Source organism: Hyperolius riggenbachi, chromosome 6 (assembly GCF_040937935.1).
Source record: "Hyperolius riggenbachi isolate aHypRig1 chromosome 6, aHypRig1.pri, whole genome shotgun sequence".
NCBI classification, from domain to species: domain Eukaryota; kingdom Metazoa; phylum Chordata; class Amphibia; order Anura; family Hyperoliidae; genus Hyperolius; species Hyperolius riggenbachi.
Genome location: NC_090651.1, coordinates 169,034,914 through 169,056,404, shown reverse-complemented (window position 1 = coordinate 169,056,404; position 21,491 = coordinate 169,034,914). Strand labels below are relative to the sequence as shown.

The window sequence follows — 21,491 nt, the reverse complement described above, 5'->3', positions numbered from 1 at the left end:
TCAGTCAGTCACGCAGTGGCGGCCCGCCCCAGGTGGAGGAACGTGGTGATGCGGCGTTATAAAATGTGTCACGTGACGACGTGACGTCCGGCGTCACGTGACACTTGCCGCCGCCCGCCGCGCAGCCAGTTGCCACCGACTCGCCGAGTCCGCAACATCTTTAGAGTGTCTGCGTCACTCTCTCTGCGGCACGCCAGGCCAGGCAGTCACGCAGTGCCAGACTGCCAGTGTCAGTGACACACACACCCCCACCCAGGCCAGGCAGGCACCGACCCACATGGACGGTCGGACAGACAGTGTCAGTCAGACAGCGCTGCGCACGGCCCGGGACAGTGGACTGGAGGCTCAGGCTGGACTCTGAAGGACTGGAGCTGACAGGACAGCCAGCAGGACTTGGAAGTCGGAACTCCGTCTCCGACAAGGTGGGTGCGGTGGCTGTCCTCTCCAGCCAGCCAGTCGTCAACTGCCAATTCCAAATTGTTTTTCTGCCCTGGGGCCCCCCCCATCCCACCACCACCAGCCAGGCCTGAGGCCTTCCCCACCAGGCCTGAGCTGCCCTCCCTGGGCTGGGGCCCCCCATCCCACCACCACCAGCCAGGCCTGAGGTGCCCTGGGCCCCCCATCCCACTACCACCAGCCAGGCCTGAGGCCTTCCCACCAGGCCTGAGCTGCCCTCCCTGGGCTGGGGCCCCCCATCCCACCACCACCAGCCAGGCCTGAGGTGCCTTGGGCCCCCCATCCCACTACCACCAGCCAGGCCTGAGGCCTTCCCACCAGGCCTGAGCTGCCCTCCCTGGGGCCCCCCATCCCACCACCACAAGCCAGGCCTGAGGTGCCCTAGGCCCCCCATCCCACCACCACCAGCCAGGCCTGAGGCCTTCCCACCAGGCCTGAGATGCCCTCCCTGGGGGCCTCCATCCCACCACCACCAGCCAGGCCTGAGGTGCCCTAAGCCCCCCATCCCACCACCACCAGCCAGGCCTGAGGCCTTTTCACCAGGCCTGAGCTGCCCTGGGCCCCCCATCCCACCACCACCAGCCAGGCCTGAGGTGCCCTGGGCCCACCACCACCAGCCAGGCCTGAGGCCTTCCCACCAGGCCTGAGCTGCCCTGGGCCCCCCATTCCACCACCACCAGCCAGGCCTGAGGTGCCCTGGGGCCCCCAGCCCACCATCACTAGCCTGACTACATATACTGGGGACAGCTATACGCCTGGCTACATATACTGGGGACACTGGCTGTCTGTCATTATGTGCATTAACTGGTGAAACGCTGTCTCTCATTACATGCATTTACTGCAGAAACGCTGTCTGTCATTACGTGCATTTACTGGTGAAAAGCTGTCTCTTATGTGCATTTAATGGGGAAACGCTGTCTGTTATTACATGCATTTACTGGTGAAAAGCTGTCTGTCATTACATGCATTTACTGGTGAAAAGCTGTCTCTTATGTGCATTTACTGGTGAAAAGCTGTCTCTTATGTGCATTTACTGGTGAAAAGCTGTCTCTTATGGGCATTAACTGGTGAAAGGCTGTCTGTCATTATGTGCATTAACTGGTGAAAAGCTGTCTCTTATGTGCATTTACTGGGGAAATGCTGTCTGTCATTATGTGCATGAACTGGTGAAAAGTTGTCCCTTATGTGCATTTACTGCGGAAACGCAGTCTGTCATTATGTGCATTAACTGGTGAAAAGCTGTCCCTTATGTGCATTTACTGCGGAAACGCAGTCTATCATTATGTGAATTAACTGGTGAAAAGCTGTCTATGTGCATTTAATGGGGAAACTGTCTGTCATTACATGCATTAACTGGTGAAAAGCAGGCTCTTATGTGCATTTACTGCAGAAACGCAGTCTGTCATTATGTGCATTAACTGGTGAAAAGCTGTCTCTTATGTGCATTTAATGGGGAAACGCTGTCTGTCATTACGTGCATTAACTGCTGAAAAGCTGATTCTTATGTGCATTTACTGGTGAAAGGCTACCTGTCATTATGTGCGTTTACTTCATTTTTTTTCTCCATGTAACTACGTTAGCTTGTACAACTACATTACAGTTAGCCCCGCCCACATGACATCATGACCACGCCCAATTTTTCGCCGCGGCGCGCTTCACGCACCGCAAATCCCCCCCCCCCCCCAAGCCCGGCCTGCCAGCCCTCGTGCCCCCTTTGAGCCCCCCCAAAAATCTGAAGCTGGAGCCGCCACTGCCTGGCTGGCATGTGGCGGTGGGCTGGGGAGCTCAGGCCTAATTGGTGCCAGCATCACATGTAAAAAACTTGGCTGCCCACCCACCTTGAGTCCTCCTGGCTCCTGCCCTGCTGTTGCTGAGCGGCTGTCAATGGCTGGCTGTGCTGTCCTCCTCCTCCTCGCCTCGGATATAGTGTGCCATGTGCGCTGTCTGTAAGTGTGAGTCACTCTCACTAGTAGTGAGGTGTGACTGACGCAGTCTGGTCTGGTCCGACCGTGAGGTTCCCTGGCTGCAGAGTCTCCCGGTGCTGCCTGCTGCTGAAGCTGGGCGGGCGGATCAGGCATCTGAGTTGAGGCGAGCGCGCTGCACACTGCGTGCGTCGCACATGACAAAAGTCGTCACGTGACACAATGTAACTGCCAGGAACGTTCCCTTGCGGGCCGCTCTGTGCCTGTGCATCTCTATTACCCGGGCGGGGTTACGTGACATTTGAACTGACAGCCAGCAGGCCAACCCACTGCCTCCTTCAGTCCTCCTGCTCCTCTTTCTTCTGTACCGCGAGTACAGACTTGCCATTGCCTGCGGGGTGGCTTTAGGGGGGGGCTAACAAGTTGCCAGCTGGGGCTGAAGCCTGGGTAACTCCCAGTGTGGCGCCGCCACTGGGGGCTGAGGGAAGCCCCAGGTGAGTTAATCTCATTTTTTTTGTGTGGCTTTAGGTTCACTTTAACAAAAAGGCTGCGAGTGAAAAGGGCTAAGTTGCTCCCATTAGCAAACTGTCACCATCTCTAGTCATGTAACATAGGCAAATGCAGGGGAGGGGGTGGGGGTGGGGGGCGGATTACAGCTGCCCAGAATCTCCCCTTAGATTGGGGCTGTTGCAGTGTCTGAGGACAGCCACAAGTTGAGGCACTAGAACATCTGCAGGTATCCTGCAGCTCAGAGCCCTGCCCCCTTTCTTTCCCTGCTACAGTTAACTTTGGATGTAGCAGCAGAGTGTGTACAGAGTATGGAGCAGCAGTGTGTGTACAGAGCATGGAGCAGCTCTGGGAGCAGATCGGACATTTAGGAAATAATTGTCAGATTCTGTCAGTCGGACGGGAAATTGCATTATGTGTACCCAGCATGATGTTCTACCATATTATTATACTGTACTGTATTGTGCGTGGCTGTGGGAGACCTTTCAGGAATCTCCCCCTTTAAAATCCTGGGTTTGCCCCTGTGCAATATTGATGACAGACTAAGTAGTCATTGTCCTTTTCAATGAGCCTAGTATAGCTCCGCTATTGAGACATGAGGCTATTGGCCTCATTTGTGGAGAGTATTTTATGCCTGCTGTTCATAGAAGCCTGCTTCATCTGCAAACCAGCACTATTGTGTACCAGGCTTACAGGACAATTGTGGTGAGTAAATAAACTATCTTTACTTACCTGGGGCTTCTTCTAGTCCCTACAAGTCACATGTGTCCCTCGCTCTGGCTCTGGTTTTCTCCCATCTACCGCTGGCAGCCACTGAAGATCGCTGAACCCCGATGGGCCAGCATCTTCTGCACATGCACAGACACCATAACGCATCACTGGGAGCGTACTGCATCTGCACAGTACGCTCCCAATGATGTGGGTGCATTCGCATGTGGCCCGGGCAGTAGACGCCGACCCATTAACAAAATGTTAAAACACACAGCTTATATACACTGGACGTTCGGAGGAGAAACTTTGTTTTGTAAACATATTTATGTTTGCAAAAGATTGTTTCTCCTCTGAATGTCCAGTGTATATAAGCTGTGTTTTAACTTCTTTTTATATACAGGAACAAAGTCTGAAGAAGGCTTATAAGCCCAAAGGGTACTTTTTTATTTACCTCTGAGTTAGCCAATAAATGGTATCATCCTAATTCAAAAGTTCATATTATTTGATACTTAATAAAGTTGAAAGTACATGCAGAAAAACAATTTCTATAAACTGCAATCAGGTAGCATGACATTGGACGCAAAGAATGTATTCATACTTCATCGTAAAATGTTGCCTTTTTCAACGATAGGAGCAGGCAATGCAAGATGAGATCCTGACTTTGAGAAGTTCATTAAAAGAAAAAGAGATGCTACTGCAGAAAGTGTCACAGCAGATGAAAATGTCCAACCTGGCTAGACAAAATATGGAGAAACTTGTATCGCAGCAACGTAAGTTGTGTGATATCTAACTTCCCTCTGTAATTGAATATGCTAAAGCAAATGGAAGTCAATATCGTATTGTCTGTGAGTTCATTCTGCTACTATATATAGGGATCTCAAGCAGTACCAGTTTGCTAATGTGAATTGCCCATAAATACTCTAATATGTTCTGCCCAGGGCTGGATTTCCCATAAGGCAGTTGCCTGGGGCCCATTCGGTGGACTTTGGGGAACACAGTCATTGTTTGTTCAGGGGTTTATGTGGACAGCATTCGGAATCCCACTGTACCTTCCTCAGTCCAGTGGCTATAAAACTGCTCCAGCCTCAGGTTTTTCTCTGAATTTGTTCACCACACTGCTGGCAATGTTGTCATAGTACATGCTTCTTGGTACAACGCCAAACAAGAATGTCTGCACTGGGTTCACTGTTAAGTTGTCATCTGAAACCATCATGACACGTTGTTTTGGGTGACAGAACTTTAATAGCTATGCTTGCTTTTACTTTGACATTCGGCACACAAAAAAAAGGGGAATAGATAGAGGGGGGTGCTCCAACAAATTAACTTACACCGTCGAACTAACCTACATCCCATAGGCTTTACTATCCCCTCCCCCTTCCTAACCCTAACCCTACTGCCTATTTGTTTGTCAGTGAAATTAGGAAGATTCGATAGGTAGGTTATTTTGTCGGCGCAGCTGGTTTCCCTGCCTAGGGTCCTGTTTAGCTTTAAAGAGATTCTGGTTTCAAATAGCTGAAAGGGCTGCCATGTTTGAGAGGTTAACCCCCCCCCCAACCCGCTCTGTTTTCACTGCCTGTGACTTATCTTATTCCACCCCCTATCCTCTTCCTCCTCCCTAATGCTTAATGAGTTTGTTTGATCTTCGCTTGTGGGCAATTAAGTCTAATTAGAAGAGTCATTATCTGCCTTCCATTTTCTGTTGCTTTGACTGGCTTGCGGATGGAGGAAGTAGATGAATAAAGCCTGTAATTAACCCTTAAATGTAAAAAGATGATGTAAAATGAAAGTTTTTTTTAATAATGAGCCACATTTTTAGCATGCATTTTTAATTTGCTACTGAGTTGCCCTAGGAGTTAAAAATGATGCTTGGTTCCCTTTAATCTGGCACTGGTTCTGCGGTTAATTGTCAGGAAATAAACATCCTCCAAATTTTAAAGAAACATTTGTCCTCTTTTCTTTGGCTTGAATTCTGGTGAGATTTTCTCATAGTGAAAACAAACATAAGTTCTGTTTGGAGTAATGTTAAATCTGGAGGGATGGAATTAAGCCATTTAAGACTCATCTAGAAGCATTAATATGTATAATGTGAACCAACAGTGCTGGACTCAGAGCCATGCTATTCTGGGTACAATAGTTAAAAAAGAGAGATAGAGAGGAGAGGGGACAGAAATCAGTCTGACAGCTGTTTCACAACAAAGTCTTGTTCATAGCCTCTAAAGCCTCATCTACACGCGTAGATGAGGCTGCGATTCGGCGGCTCGATTAGCCGCCGGATCGCCTCTTCCGCGTGCCCGCGCGCGTCCCTGCTCGCCGCGCGTGCGCCACATTCGATTCCCCGCTCGTCCCCGCCGGCGCCGCTCATCTTCCGCTCGATTCCATGCCATTGTCCCCTCGCGGGGAGCGAGCAGGGAATCGCCGGAAGCAAGATCCGTCCTGTTGGATCTTATCAGGCTCGATTGATAAGGAGCATCGCGGCCGCATCTACGTGTGTAGATGCGGCTTAAGGAAGTTATAAAGTTCATGAGACAGCTATCAGACTGCTTTCTGTCACCCCAGCTGTTGACCATTGTATCGCTATACTCTGACCAATAAAGGGAGTTTAAAAGATACAGTGCCTCTTTTATCTCCTTTTCACAATGTTCCCTACTGGATTTTATGCATCTTTACCATTATTTTACTCCATGTTTTAACAAATTCCTTTATAGTCCATTTTTATAAACATCACCTATTTGCTGAGAACAAGAAATAGTGACAGACTGCACTACTGTATCTCAATCCTGACTGTTAGAAATTTTATATGCTTATTCCTAGTGATGTATAAACATTCTTTTCATGTACCTTGTATTTATATTACAGTTACAAATACCTGTGGAATTCTCAAGAAAGCAAGGTTAAATCTACAGGTAATAAGCAAGTTCCTGTGTATGCACAGATGGTGTGTTTACAAACTACCAAGTGATATGCCTTAATTCCAATATTTCTCGATAATCTCTATTACTTTATCAGCACTTTAAAAGGGAACTCATGACCCATCACTTATCAACTAATCTGCATCTGATTATTGTTGAAGTACTTTATTTTTATAGTTTAACAAGTAGATACGGTATCCGCGGTACAATAGTTTCAAAACTAATGAACACCAGTCTGGCTGCTAAAAGACAAGTCCAAAGAATGACTAGGTCAATATAAACAAATCTTCAGCACAATTTTGACTTCGAAATCCATCAAATCACCATAAATAAGCAGGGAGCTTATCAAATAGCTACATAGACCCAAGTTCTAAAGCTCGTTCAGTCACCAGATCTCCACGTGCAAAGATGCTCTTGGTCCTGCAGCTGCTGTATTACTTAAGCTGGCCATACACTGGTCGATTTTTTATTTTGATCAATTTTTAAAATCGATAAAGAATCGAATGGTTTAAAAATAGAGTTGTCATTTTGATGTAGAATCGATTCTTATTGGTCGATAGTGTAATGATTAAGGGCTCTGCCTCTGATGTAGGAGTCCTGGGTTCAAATCCTGGCTCTTTCTACTCAGTAAGCCAGCACCTATTCAGTAAGGAGTTCATTGGGCAAGTCTCCCTAACACTGCATCTGCCTACTGAGTGCGCTCTTGTAGCTGCCTCACAAGCGCTTTGAGTCTGACAGGAGAAAGGCGCTATACAAAAAAAGGAATTATTATTATTAGTTACAGCACTAAGATTTCATCCCACCTCACAAACTTTATTTTGCTTTGTTAAAAAAAACAACAAAATATTAAAAAAAAAACCTTAAACTCACATATGGGTCCATATCACAAGGACCCCAAACATAACTTGCATCTTTACCACCACGGCTGCTTGTCAGTGTCCAGCCTGTTTGACTGGTTTCTCTAAATGGTTTGCCAGTGGCTTTCAATTGGGCACCTATCTGCAGCTGCTGTATTACTTAAGCTGGCCATACACTGGTCGATTTTTTATTTTGATCAATTTTTAACATCGATAAAGAATCGAATGGTTTAAAAATAGAGTTGTCATTTTGATGTAGAATCGATTCTTATTGGTCGATTTTTAAATATTGGTCGATTTTCAATTGAATTCTTTGAATCTATCTAGTAGGTCGGGTTATTTTAATTGATGGAACAAGAATCAAGAGCTTTTCATTATGTATTAGATCGACCTTTACTCAATCTGATTCATCAGGGTACTTATTTTGTGATCCAAAATAGCCTCCAGTCGATTAAAGGTGGAAAAAGGGAACAAAAATCGACCCTAGGGTATAGGCAAAAAATCAATTCATGTTTGATCGATTCATTTAGTTTGAATCGATTCTAAGAATCGATAGGTGAATCGATTGACCTATAATCCACCGGTGTATGGCCAGCATTACCTTCCACATCACAATGCTAATCTGAATACATGTCTCATTACCTGGTGCATTCCCCAATGGTCAAAATGGCACTGGGTCATCTGAAGTACTTTCTCCATGCAGCCGGTACAACTTCTTCCCATCACTGTGAGGAAAGGCGATTGCGCCGCTTTTAGCCAAATATGTAACAGCCAATTAAATGGCTAAATCTCAGTGGGTGGAAGAAATTATTTCTGCCCTCAGATTATACATTTTTATAGTGCCCGAATTTTCCTCTTTTCTAAATAATACTATTCTGATTTAAAAAAAAAAAAAAAAAAGAGAGAAAAAAAAAAGGATACAGACTATAGGATACAATCTACAGGTTAGAAATCTACCAGACTGCTGAGATCTGCAGCCTCTTGAGTGGTTGGAGAGGTTAGAGGATATAGTTAACTGATGCATTGGTGGCATAAAATAGTATTTCACTGGTGAGTTATCATTTGAATCTTTGAGTATGCCATTACATTTAGTTGTTATTCACAAAGACACAGACCGTTGTGTTGAGATCCAATAAAGCACACCTGAACTAAGAGGGATATAGAGGCTGACATATAATTTTACTTTTAGGCTACTTTCACACCAAGACGTTGCGTTTTAGGGGACGTTAAGGTCGCATAACGTGCCCCTAACGCAACGCATGGTGGTGTTGAAGTTGGACGTCAGATTGAGCCGCATTATGCGGCTCTAAAAGCAGCTGCTCCAGGATAGTGATGGGAAGTCCGGATCTTTTTAAGGATTCGGATAATTCGAACCGGATCTTTGAAAAGATCCAGATCTTTGAGCCAAATCATTTGAATCATTTTACTAGGGAAGCAGACTGGGTGAAATGATTAGCAGGACAGGACTTTCCCTGCACTGTACATTCTGTATGTTCCTGTTTCTTCCAGACAGACATCCATTGTGAACCGAATCTTTCATTGTGATGATCCGGATGATTCGACTCAAATGAACGATTCGTTCATGATCCGGACAACACTACGAGTCCCACCAGGTGTCACCACAGTGCAGTGAATATTAATTAGCCATGTGGCTAGTCACTGAGCATGTGCAAACAATCTAACTCAGCTCTATAGGGGTATAACGCACAGCATGCTGCACTTTCATTTAACGTGCAGCGTTATACCCTAACACAACGTGTGCACTGTGAACAGCCCATTGATTTTACAGTGCTGTGAGTTAGGCTGCGTTACTGGCTGCTGTAACGTGGGACTTTAACGTCCCACTGTGAAACCAGCCTTAAACAATGCAGATTGCCCTGCTGCCCTGCTGCGCCTCTGTCTCTAATACCCTGATGTACCATCAAAATTATTCATAGTATTTTCTTGCTTGCTTTATAAGACAACTGAAACGAGAAGGATATGGAGCCTGCTATATTAATTCACTTTTAAGCAATACCAGTTGGCTGGCTATCCTGCTCTAATAATTTTAGCCATAGAACCTGAACAAGCATGCCGTAAGTCTGACTAGATTAGACACATACTTGTTTCAGGTGTGATTAAGACACTACTGCAGACAGAGGTCAGCAGCATTGACGGGTAACTGGTATTGTTAAAAGGGAAAAAAATAAGGTGTTCACCACATCCCTCTCAGTTCAGGTGTATTGTAAACTTACCTGTGAAGGTCTGGAGACTTGCAGTGTGAATAAGCAGTGCTTGCCTTTTTATTTATTATTGCTCTACATCTGGGGACTGATTATAAACACAAGTGCATAGTTTCACACCTGAGGCTCTGTGGCAATGTACGGTAAACCTGAAATAAGGGTTGCACTAGTGTATATGTTATTTAATGGACACTACAAATGTGCTTCTTATTTTAATAGAAGAAGGCAGTTTACAGATACTTGTAGGTGAGTAATGTCTGTCATGTCATTACTGAATATGACTAACCAGATCCAGCTTCTGCATTTGCCTCTCAATGTTTTTTGCTGCTCAGCTAATCATTTGAATTTGTTAGAGATCCAGTTGCCAACAAGGTTACTTATAGGAGAGTCTTGCTATCAGGTTTGCTTTAAAGGTTAATAATAGTGAGAAAACATGCCTTTGTTTACCAGGTGGGACTTATTCATCTATTAAATGTGGCTGCCGATCGACCAAGAGACAGATCTCTTTCTAATCAAGTCTGACCTGAGAGATATCTGTTGGCCCCCATAAACCACAGGCCTATTCCCGATCGATTTCAGCATTCAAACTTTCAGGCCTTTTGATGCCGTCCAGGCCATTGTCCCTATAATGTTTTATTTCACCCCGACATTGGTTGCATCATCGATCGCGTATGCTCTTGGCGGCACCGATTTTCATCCAATTCAATTATAATTATTAAATTGGACAGTCAATAGGCCTCCAAGTTGAGTAATCTATGGGCGCCTTTACCTCTTCAGCAGTTCTGGAGGTTCTGCTTTTCAATGTTGTTGCAGTTGTGTCCTATACAGTGGCGTAGCTAAGGAGCTGTGGGCCCCGATGCAAGTTTTACAATGGGGCCCCCCCAAGGACTCTATACATAACAATTGCTACGGCGCACCAAAACCTGCCAATGGCAACTACAGTGTCAGAGGTGCAAGAAGGGGATGGGGGACAGTTTGTTAATGGTTACCACTATTCAAAGTATCTATAGAAGTGATTATTAGGCCCACAGGACCAATAGAGAGCTAATACTGTAGTTGAGGGAGGGCCCTTCGGGGCCCCTCTGGCCCAAGGGCCCCGATGCGGTCGCTACCTCTGCACCCCCTATTGCTACGCCCCTGGTCCTATAGCTACTCAAACATGAAAATGCTTGCCAGCCAGTTTTACACTACATAGGCTGACAAGAGACGCAAAAGATTTCCATTAAACATGACATACAATATTTTTCAGACTATAAAACACTCCAGACTATAAATTGCACCTAGGTTTAAAGGGGAAAAATATACTAAAACTGGTGTGTCCATAGCACAGGGGCGTCTTATCCCTCCAAACTGTCTTTAAGCTACTCTATCTAAGCTACTATACTAACCCCTGCTGCACCCACCAGCTAAGCTGCACTACACTGCACTACCCCACACACTACAGATTACACTACACTTATTATCCCTGCTGCCCTACCAGTTAAGCTACACTACACTACTGAACTACTACACTGCCACTTCTCACTTGATCTAGTTGCCTCGGTCTTCTCCTCTCGCTCCAGCCGCTGTACACGCAATCCTCTTCTCCCTTTCTGTAGCTGCCGATCTACACTGCAGCTGCCTGTCGCTGCTATACGCCTGCGGATTCTATGACCTCTGTACTTCCTGATGTGGTTCCTTGGCACATGCGCCATGCATCATCCTACCATGTCATGTCATTGTCTTGTCAAGTGTAAAGAAAGGCAGAGCCTGCGGGTAAGCAGTGTTAAGTATAGCAACATCTCTATTCTGAACATTCTGATTGAGTAGTTTGGAGTAACTCCCCTGGAGGAAGGAACACTGCAATGGAGGTACTGACAACAGGTAATGTATGCCACTGTTGCCACGCTCTGCTTGCTCTGGAGGAGAGGTTATAAGGTAGTGTAGCGGAGCCAGGACAATTTTTTGATCGTGAGGGGTTTGGTCTACGGAAGGTGCAGGGGGCTTATCGAGTTCTAGTTACGGCCCTACCTAGGACTGACATCCCCATCAAAATTCCACTATGGGGGCCCATAGTATGTAGTTACAGTGTATGTCTCTGCTCTAGTGCATGTATTTCTTACTCATCATAGGTCAGGTTCCTTGGACATTCAAACTTGGAAGTCTACTAATGTTAAGGGGCCCAAAGGACTTTCTGCTGTCTTTTTTATGACTACTGCAGGGGCGGTGCTACTTACTTGCATTTTTTTTAAGTGATTACATTTTTAATTGACAATCAAACAATAAAAAGGAAAGTAACTTTTACAAACATGTTGAGATATCTACAGCTTCGGCATATTGTATTTGAATTCAGTAATAATCAATGCAAAGACTCATGCTCACTAATTGTAGTAATTGACAAAAGAAGAACAGGCAGGCACGCATGGGGTAAAAGTACTGACACCACTTTACAACACATGATTCCACATACTATGCGATCAGAAAACTAGGAATCATAAATTGACAGCAATGTTCTTTAGATGCATCATGTAACTGGCATGAAGCAGGCAAAGCAAAGCAAAGCATGCAGGGAGTAGAGCTTGCAGTGCAGGCTAAAGGTACTTGTGTGTCCATGTGGCTAGTGATGGCAGGCTGTGACTTCAAAGATGGAAGTGGTATTGCGCAGGGGGGCCTCCAGGACTGCTGCCATCACAGCTGTTTCGCTGTTGTACTTGTGGGCCTCATCAGAGGGGTGCTCTCTGGTCTGTGGATCCAATTGCAAGTAGCCAAGCAGGAGCCTCTGTCCTTACATAGTTACATAGTTATTTTGGTTGAAAAAAGACATACGTCCATCGAGTTCAACCAGTACAAAGTACAATTCCAGCCTGTCCCCCACATACCCCTGTTGATCCAGAGGAAGGCAAAAAAAACCCCACAAGGCATGGTCCAATTAGCCCCAAAAGGGAAAAATTCCTTCCTGACTCCAGATGGCAATCAGATAAAATCCCTGGATCAACATCATTAGGCATAACCTAGTAATTGTAGCCATGGATGTCTTTCAACGCAAGAAAAGCATCTAAGCCCCCTTTAAATGCAGGTATAGAGTTTGCCATAACGACTTCCTGTGGCAATGCATTCCACATCTTATTCACTCTTACTGTAAAGAACCCGTTCCTAAATAAATGGCTAAAACGTTTTCCTCCATGCGCAGATCATGTCCTCTAGTCCTTTGAGAAGGCCTAGGGACAAAAAGCTCATCCGCCAAGCTATTATATTGCCCTCTGATGTATTTATACATGTTAATTAGATCTCCTCTAAGGCGTCTTTTCTCTAGACCATAGGCTTTAAAATGATATCCATATTTCCATAGTTACATTGTATTACACAGGGCGACTTTTTCTGCTGAATGGAGCTGCTGACTTTGAGAAAAAGTCGCCCTGTGTAATACAATGTAACTATGGAAAGATAGATATCATTTTAAAGCTCTCTTTCTCCTCTTTCTGACGACCCCTAAATTGTCGCCCTACGCCTTTTAGTTTTCTCTATTTTCGCGATCGAAATCGTGGCTGCTGCAATTTCAATCGCGAAAATAGCGAAAACTAAAAGGTGTAGGGGGGTGGTTTATATATCATTGGAAAGAGGAGAAAGAGAGCTTTAAAATGATATGCATCTTTCCATAGTTTCTGCACTGCTCGGAGTCCCTTTAACCTCCTGAGCGATAATCCCGAGCTGAGCTCGGGGTATATCGCGCAGGAGGATTTCTCAGGCCCTGGTGGGCCGATTTGCATAATTTTTTTTTGTTACACGCAGCTAGCACTTTGCTAGCTGCGTGTAACTTCCGATCGCCGCCGCTCGCCGCCGATCCGCCGCTACCCGCCGTGCCGCGCTGCTCCCCCTCCCCGACCCCTTGCGCAGCCTGGCCAATCAGTGCCAGGCAGCGCTGAGGGGTGGATCGGAACTCCCTCTGACGTCACGACGTCCATGACGTCGGTGACGTCATCCCGCCCCGTTGCCATGGCGACTGGGGAAGCCCAGCAGGAAATCCCGTTCTGAACGGGATTTCCTGCTTACTCTGATCGCCGAAGGCGAACGGAGTGGGTGGGGGGATGCCGCTGCGCTGCGGCTATCATGTAGCGAGCCCTGGGCTCGCTACATGATTTAAAAAATAAAAAATTTAAAAAAATAGTGCTGCGCCACCTCCTGGGCGATATAATTGTATCGCCTAGAGGGTTAAGGAGAGACCCCAACCAAGACCTCAACCCAATATATGAAACCTTACTAACTATAATCATTCTACATCCTATAATAACAATGTATGATTAGGGTTAAGCTTATTCAATTACCAAGATTCACTTTTTATACCATAAATTCTGTACATTGAAAAATACACACTACATAAGTTTAATAAATCTCTATTAGAGCTACAATGCAAGTAATAGAGTTTAATATCACCATTCAGTTTCCAGTTTTATAATTGGATCAACATGTTTTATCAATACTGGCAGTCCTTTCTCTACTAAACCTAATCAAAATCTTTATCCATCATGAGGCTAAGCCGAGGGAGCATTAAAGGGAAGGTTCAGGGACTAGCTAAAAAAAATAAAAATCCATTTCCACTTACCTGGGGCTTCCTCCAGCCCGTGGCAGGCAGGAGGTGCCCTCGGCGCCGCTCCGCAGGCTCCCGGTGGTCTCCGGTGGCCGACCCGACCTGGCCAGGCCGGCTGCCAGGTCGGGCTCTTTTGCGCTCCATGGTGCGTTCCACGCCGGCGCGCTGACGTCATCGGACGTCCTCCGGGTTGTACTGCGCAGGCTCAGAACTACTGAGCCTGCGCAGTACAGCCCGGAGGACGTCCGATGACATCAGCGCGCCGGCGTGGAACGCACCATGGAGCGCAGAAGAGGCCCGACCTGGCCGCCGGCCTGGCCAGGTCGGGTCGGCCACCGGAGACCACCGGGAGCCTGCGGAGCGGCGCCGAGGGCACCTCCTGCCTGCCACGGGCTGGAGGAAGCCCCAGGTAAGTGGAAATGGATTTTTATTTTTTTTAGCTAGTCCCTGAACCTTCCCTTTAAGGAAGCTCAAAACCTGAGTTTTTCTAAAATTAGCAATTTACGTTGTATATTTACAGGAAACATGTGAGGTTGTTACGCTCATTTAGCCCCATAGGGCCCAGTGCTTCTTTGATACTTATCACGCATGCTTCCTTTTGTAACAATAATTTTTTCCTAATTGTAGTAATAATCACAAACTCAAGCTAACTGACTGTAGGTACTTTTATCCAGACAAGGTTTACACAAACATCTTCAATTTATAGAATCAGCGCCAAATTGTTAATCTCAAAAATCAGTAGCAGAAAAAGTATAAAAGCATTTATTTGCAAGTAAGGATCTCTCACTTCTCGAGTACACTTTCTCTGTACAGAGCACTAGAGAACATGCAAGAGAGAATTGCTAAGAAGAATGAACTAGACAAGTACAATGATTTAATCAGTGTCTTTTATTCTTTCAGCCACAGGTTTGCTGAAACGACAATCACATTTGGAAACTGCTGCTGAAAATGAAAACCTGTAGCAGATGAAGACAAGGTCTTGAACTGAAAAAGGAATTTAGAGTTTCAATACTGAAAAAGAAGACTGTGTTCTTCTCTGAGAATATTATTTTAAACTGTATTGATATGAATTATATTTGGTGGCTACTCTTAAATCATATACAAATAAAAACTTACTTTATAACGTAGGTGTCGTTTTTTCCCAAAGTGTCGTGTTAGGTGTCGTGTCTTTCCTAAAGACACTGTAACCCTCCAAATTTACCATTTAATCATGGTTAGCATCCACCCACATCTCTGTTATTCCTATAATATCATAGTTTTTATCTTTCATCAGCAACTCAAGTCCATCCATTTGAAAACCTTCTAGCACTGGTTTAGCATACATTTGAGGTTATTACCACCACATCTCTTGCAGTAGAAGGTTTCATCACCTGATTACCACTTTGAGGGGCAGATTTCCATCCCAAGCCTGACTTGGGATTACCGCTAAGGAGGTTAAAGTGGACAAAATTACTCAATAGTTGAAGTGGTTCAAAAAGGCTTACATACGTGTCATGAATTGAAAAAAACAACCATAGCTCGATTTTATGAAATTACAAACTATTCCTTTATTAATACAGTACTACAAAATTTCTAGAAAAAATATACATTAAAAGCGCATGGGATGGCCACCCCGCCACACATACAGAGCACAAACCAAACACCGGTGCACCATATACACATACATGGGATTGATAAGGAAGCAGATACTGTCCTTAGTTAGACAGATAGTTGTCAATGGGTAATCTATTCTTCAATTCGCTTCAGTGCCTAAATGCAGAGGTTTAGAGCAACAGTCTGGGTGAGAAGCAACCAATCCACACAATATATAGCATATGCAGCAGCGCATGCCTCGTGCTTATAACAGCGTAAGCCCCTGAATACATAAGCAGCAATAAAAGTTCACAGCAAGCACAAGCCAGATTGCCACCTTAATTCCAGCAGAGCAGCTTCCAAACAAGAAATGGCAGACAGGATCTCCCTGTAGCTTATATCTGGTGTGTTTGTTCAGCCATGCTCAAAGCATATAGCAAGCAGATGAAAGTTTGTATATTGGCATCTCACCCATTCCTCGTTGTAACCAGTCCAGATGGTATATTCACAGGGACACTAGGTCTGGCAGAAGCGTAGAGTTCATTGTCCTGAAGCATAATGTATAATTTGCCCATGATGTGTGGATGCATCAGCTTGGGACACAGAAGGCGCTGGGACAGATAGGATGATGAGTCTGTCCATGTGGGCCACCGAACGGGTGGTAGTTGGATCCGTTAGCACCTCCGTGGTGCGCTGCTATGTGGTGGCATGGCGGCCCATGAAGGAGAGCGGCTCTCTACCGCAGTTTAGCCGGTTTTTCGCTTTGTCAGGGGGGCGTGGCCTGTCTCACTCATGCACAGCGGCGGCGCTTACATCCTCCATTCACCCCAATCACCGCACTGACCAACTGCAGGGGGAGGGAGCGCCCACGTCTCATCTAGCCGGCCAATCATGCGAGGGGAAAAGGCAAGTGCCGGGCCAGTGTTGAATTTTCCCTACGTTGCCATAACAACTCGTTTTACTAAACATCAATCTCAGTCTAAATCCCCACACGCAAAATAGGCACGGCAGATAGGCGCATCTCACCCCATCAATCGGTATCTGGCAATTTTGTCAATATATAGGTTTTAAACAGAATGTTGCCATCTGGCTACTTTATTACTTCAAAGAAATATAAACCCAATAGATGGAGAGGGGAAAATAATCAAAATAAGAAAACACAATGATATAGTCCCTGCCGCACTTATAGAGCTCATAAAGCTTAAATTTGCGTATAGGGCAGGCTGGAGGAGATAAAGAGATCACTCATAGGTTACATGATTTAGATGTATTTAAGCTGTATATCCCCTATCTTGTCTGTAATACGCCCACAGAGGGCACGACTGGTCCTAACAGATCATATTGTAAGACTTTTGCTGCACACATTTTTTAAAAGGTATATAGTAATTTAAGGACTAGCGGGGCAGAAAGTGAGCATAGCTCATCTGATCATTCAATCCAGGTGACTGGCTGGCAGGCTTTTAGATCATAAATCCACCGAGACTCGCGGCATAATAAGAGGCGGTCAAAATGTCCACCCCTGATGGTAGGATGCACACGATCCATCCCAATGAACCATAGTCCCGACGGGTTCCCCTCATGCTGTTCCAAAAAGTACCTGGCGATAGGAGAAGACAGCTCACAACCTAAAATATTGTTAACATGTTCAGACATGCGTTTGCGAGCAATCGCTTTGTTTTCCCTACATAGAAAGCCCCGCAAGGGCACATCAGGAGGTATACGACAAGTTCTGTTTTACAATTAGTGAAATGTGGTAGGCTGAATCGCCTCCCACCAGGCAATGTTACCTGCCTGCCCACTTGTATGTACCGACAGCAGTCGCATCCCCCGCAGGTGTATGTCCCTGTAACTTTACAGTGCATTCTTGGGGAGAGGCCCGGAAAATGGCTGCGAACCAGGGTGTCGTGCAAGGATCTAGCCTTACAAAATGTAACTGTAGGGGAGGGAGGTGTAAAAGCTCCCACCTCTGGGTCATTTGCTTGGTTAGGATATGTCTAAGCATAGGATGCTGTGCACAATATCGTGAACAAAATCGAACCATCGATTCAGTTTGCGTACAATATTTAGGTTTTAGGAATTCATGACGATTGCATCTATGGGCCCGATTTAATGCCCAACTTAGATTCTTGTCTGGATAGCCTCTCACATGGAATCTCCTACGTAGGCTATTAGCCTCTTGCATAAAAGTAACTTTGTCAAAACAATTACGTCGTGCCCTAAGGTGCTGTCCCACCATGATGCCTCTTGCAGTATGTATGGGGTGGAAGCTATCAGCCCGTAATAAAGCGTTACTGGCTGTAGAGTTCCTATATAATCTAGTTTTGATATGACCACCTAGGTCAATAGAAATGAATATATCCAGAAAACGTATCCCAGTGGGACTGAAATCAAAAGTGAACCTCAAGTTCATATCATTCCGATTCAAAATTTCAACAAAGCGAGCAAGCATTTCAGAAGTGCCCATCCATAGAACCAAGATGTCATCGATGTACCTGTGCCACCCCAACAAGTGGCACAGGTACATTGACAGTTCATCATGTCCAAAAATGTGTCTCTCCCACTCCCCCAGGTACAGGTTGGCGTACGACGGGGCACATGTGGTCCCCATCGCCACTCCCTGCACCTGGAGGTAGTGTTCACCATCAAATGTGAAAAAATTGTTGGTCAACAAAAATTCCAACAGTTTTAAAAGAAAGCAATTGTGCGCAGCATCCTGAACGCCAAGTTCACTTAAAAAAGAGGAGACTGCATCGACTCCCAACTTGTGCAGGATACTCGAGTAAAGAGCCTCGATGTCCAGAGAGACCAATAGTGTGCCAATTGGTAGATCTACGTCCTCCAGAATTCCTAAAAGGTGGGTGGTATCTTTAACAAAAGAGGGCAGGCTCTGTATTTGTGGCTGCAGGTGTCGATTGATATAAATACTGATCTTTTCTGTGAGGCACCCCCGGCCGGACACTATAGGCCGACCAGGAGGATGCTCCAAATTTTTATGCACTTTTGGGAGTGCATAAAAGGTAGGTAATATTGGATCCTGCACCTTCAAAAATTGAGCAATGCTCTCATTAATCATTTGTCTATCAACTGCATCATCAATAATGGAGTGTAATCTAACCTGGCAACATCCCACTCTGGACGCCGAGACCCTGCAATAACACTTTCGCTGATTCAATAGGTCCATGCACATGGCCCAACAATTTGAAGAAGTCATTACGACCACATTTCCACCTTTATCAGACGGTTTGATCGTCCAGTCCATCCGAGACACAAGCAGATCCAGGGCTTCACCCTAGCTCTCAGACAAATTCGACATGCCCTCCCCCTGTACATCCAGCATGGCAATATCTTTCTCCACTGCCTTCATGAATGTACGTATCCCCAAATTTGAACATAGTGATGGAAATTTAGTAGAGCGATTAAAAAATTATTGATTGGGGGGGCGTGGCCAGCCAGCAATGGAGTAAGACGTGCCTCGCAGCAGCTCCCGGCAACATCAGCTCCAGCCAGCCTTAGCACACTCGGGTGCCCACCGAAACATACCCTGAGGTAGCGGGGAGAGACACGGACCTTCCCCGGGCGAGTTGGCTGCCACACAGACCCGCAGAATGTCGCGGAAAGGCCGCGAGGAGATCGCCGACAAGGATTTCGGCAAGGCCCAAGATGGCGCCGGCAGCACCCCCGCTCCCAAGCTCTCCAAGGCCGTGAAAAGGGCAGTGGCGAAACTGCAGCAATATGCCTGCCAGACTGCAGCTGCCTCAGCATCCTGGCAGGAACCCACAGGTACGGAGGGGATTGAGGAGGGGGACAGCTGGGACACGGAGACCGCACGGAGCAGGGCAGTGAGCCCTGACGCTGGATCTCAGCATTCCCTTGACGCACAGCAAACAGCAGTACAGGCTGACCCTGGCATAGAATCACAGCCAGAACCCACCTTGGCAGATATAATGAAGGCTGTCACCTCATGTAACACTGCAATTACGACTCTAGCTAATCAAACTGGGGGTCTAAAGGAGGAAATAGGCCTTTTGAGACAGGACCTATCCAATATCAGGGAGCGCACCATGGAACTGGAAGGCAGAATGAGTAAAGTGGTGGATACAATGGCGCCTGCCTGTCGAGATTTACAAAGAGTGATCGCGCATGCTATGGCCAACTCAGACAAGAATGACGACCTGGAAAACAGGCTGAGAAGAAACAATATAAGATTTATAGGCTTTCCTAAAAAATGCTAGCTTCCTGATCCAACGCTGTTCATTGAAAACTGGCTTGCAGAAACTTTTGACACTGAGTATCTAACACGGCTGTTTGCAGTAGAAAGGGCTCATCGTATCCCATCACGCGCCCCAAAACCAGGGGCTATGGCAAGGCCTATAATTGCAAGAATTTTACACTACCGAGACAGAGAGCTGATTTTACAAAAAGCCCGAAAGCTGGAGAATATATCATATAATGGACAGCGGATTTAGCTATACCCTGACTTCTCTGCGGAAGTGCAGAAGCAGAGGGCTCAATTCATCAATACTAAAAAAAAGACTTCAGAAACTTAACTTGAAGTATGCTATGATTTATCCGGCAAAACTCAGAATTATCCTGGAAAGATGAATCACACTTTTTCCAAGAGCCAGGGGAGGCTATGCAATGGCTCGACAAGAATGAACAGTTTATTAAAACTCAGCTGGAAGGAGAAGAAACCTGAGTCACTTAAGACACTTAAAGGGGATATGTTTTTCTGAAATTCTATTGGGATTACCCCTTTAAATGCTGAACTAGTTTTCTCCCCCACAAAGGAGCTTTCTTTTCAATTTTTGAAATATTTAGTATATATGTTCTATCTGTTTATGGGTGGGCACCCACGATTTATCCGGCAGTAACATTTTATGGCTGACTGGGTTTTGGTTACCGGCTGGTGTTAGACACGGGGGGAAAATATTGTTTTTCAGCTTATATTTAATGTAAAGTAATATCTAGCTCTTTATGTTACGCAGCTGGAAAAGTTCAAAACGGTAATATGTCTCACCACTTCATTTCATATCTGCAACGCCGGGAAGCGTTGTTTCATCTGCTTGGACTGGGTCTTCTTGAGTCCTGATAGCGTGTGAAAGTTTTGGCCGCGCTTTCGGACTTGAGGAGGCTGAATGGCATATTTCTTTCCACGAATTATGGGAGTACCTGGGGCTCCAGGACTCCTGTCTGTGTTAATGATCTATTTCAATAATGTTACAAAATCCATGGTTCAGAGGTTAAAGTTTACTTTAATTACATGTAAATAGTTCAGAGGAGGTTATTGAGGTCTTCTTACTATGCTATTTGAAAGGTAGGGCAAAGGTACAGCAAGATAAGTGCGGCAGTTGGTCGCACAAAGAAAATAGGTTTAAAACTGGTGAATGTCTTTCAAGTGCTTTAGCTGGAATGTGAGAGGTATCTCTGACCCCACCAAGAGGCAAGCTATCTTTACGTACCTTAGAACATTTGCTCCAGCCATTTGATGTCTCCAAGAGACACACTTAACTAAAGATAAACTTGGTTGGTTAAATAAGCGATGGGTTGCTCGATCTTTCCATTCAACGCATACGTCGTATTCAAGGGGCGTCTCTATACTGATCCATGCAGGAATAGAATATGAACATATCCACGAAGTAATAGACTCCGAAGGTAGATACGTAATAGTTCACGGCAAATTCTACAAGAGAGAGTGCATTGGGATTGCTATATATATTCCCCCCCCCCCCCCCTTACTCTTTCACTACAATTAAACTTTTACTTCCCTACAT

General features: G+C 45.7%; 1 protein-coding gene across 4 annotated transcripts in view; it reads left to right on the top strand.

Moving 5' to 3' along the window:
• Nucleotides 1–15,271, top strand: part of LOC137521230 (myomegalin-like) — a 403,861-nt gene extending 388,590 nt beyond the window's left edge. For all 4 annotated transcript variants that reach the window (XM_068240204.1, XM_068240203.1, XM_068240202.1 and 1 more), the window contains 3 exons: nucleotides 4,228–4,366; nucleotides 6,453–6,499; nucleotides 15,049–15,271. In XM_068240204.1, the coding sequence (XP_068096305.1) occupies nucleotides 4,228–4,366; nucleotides 6,453–6,499; nucleotides 15,049–15,063 (201 nt within the window). In that variant the 3' untranslated portion in view covers nucleotides 15,064–15,271. The remainder of the gene's footprint in view (nucleotides 1–4,227; nucleotides 4,367–6,452; nucleotides 6,500–15,048) is intronic.
• The last annotated feature ends 6,220 nt before the right edge of the window (nucleotides 15,272–21,491 follow it).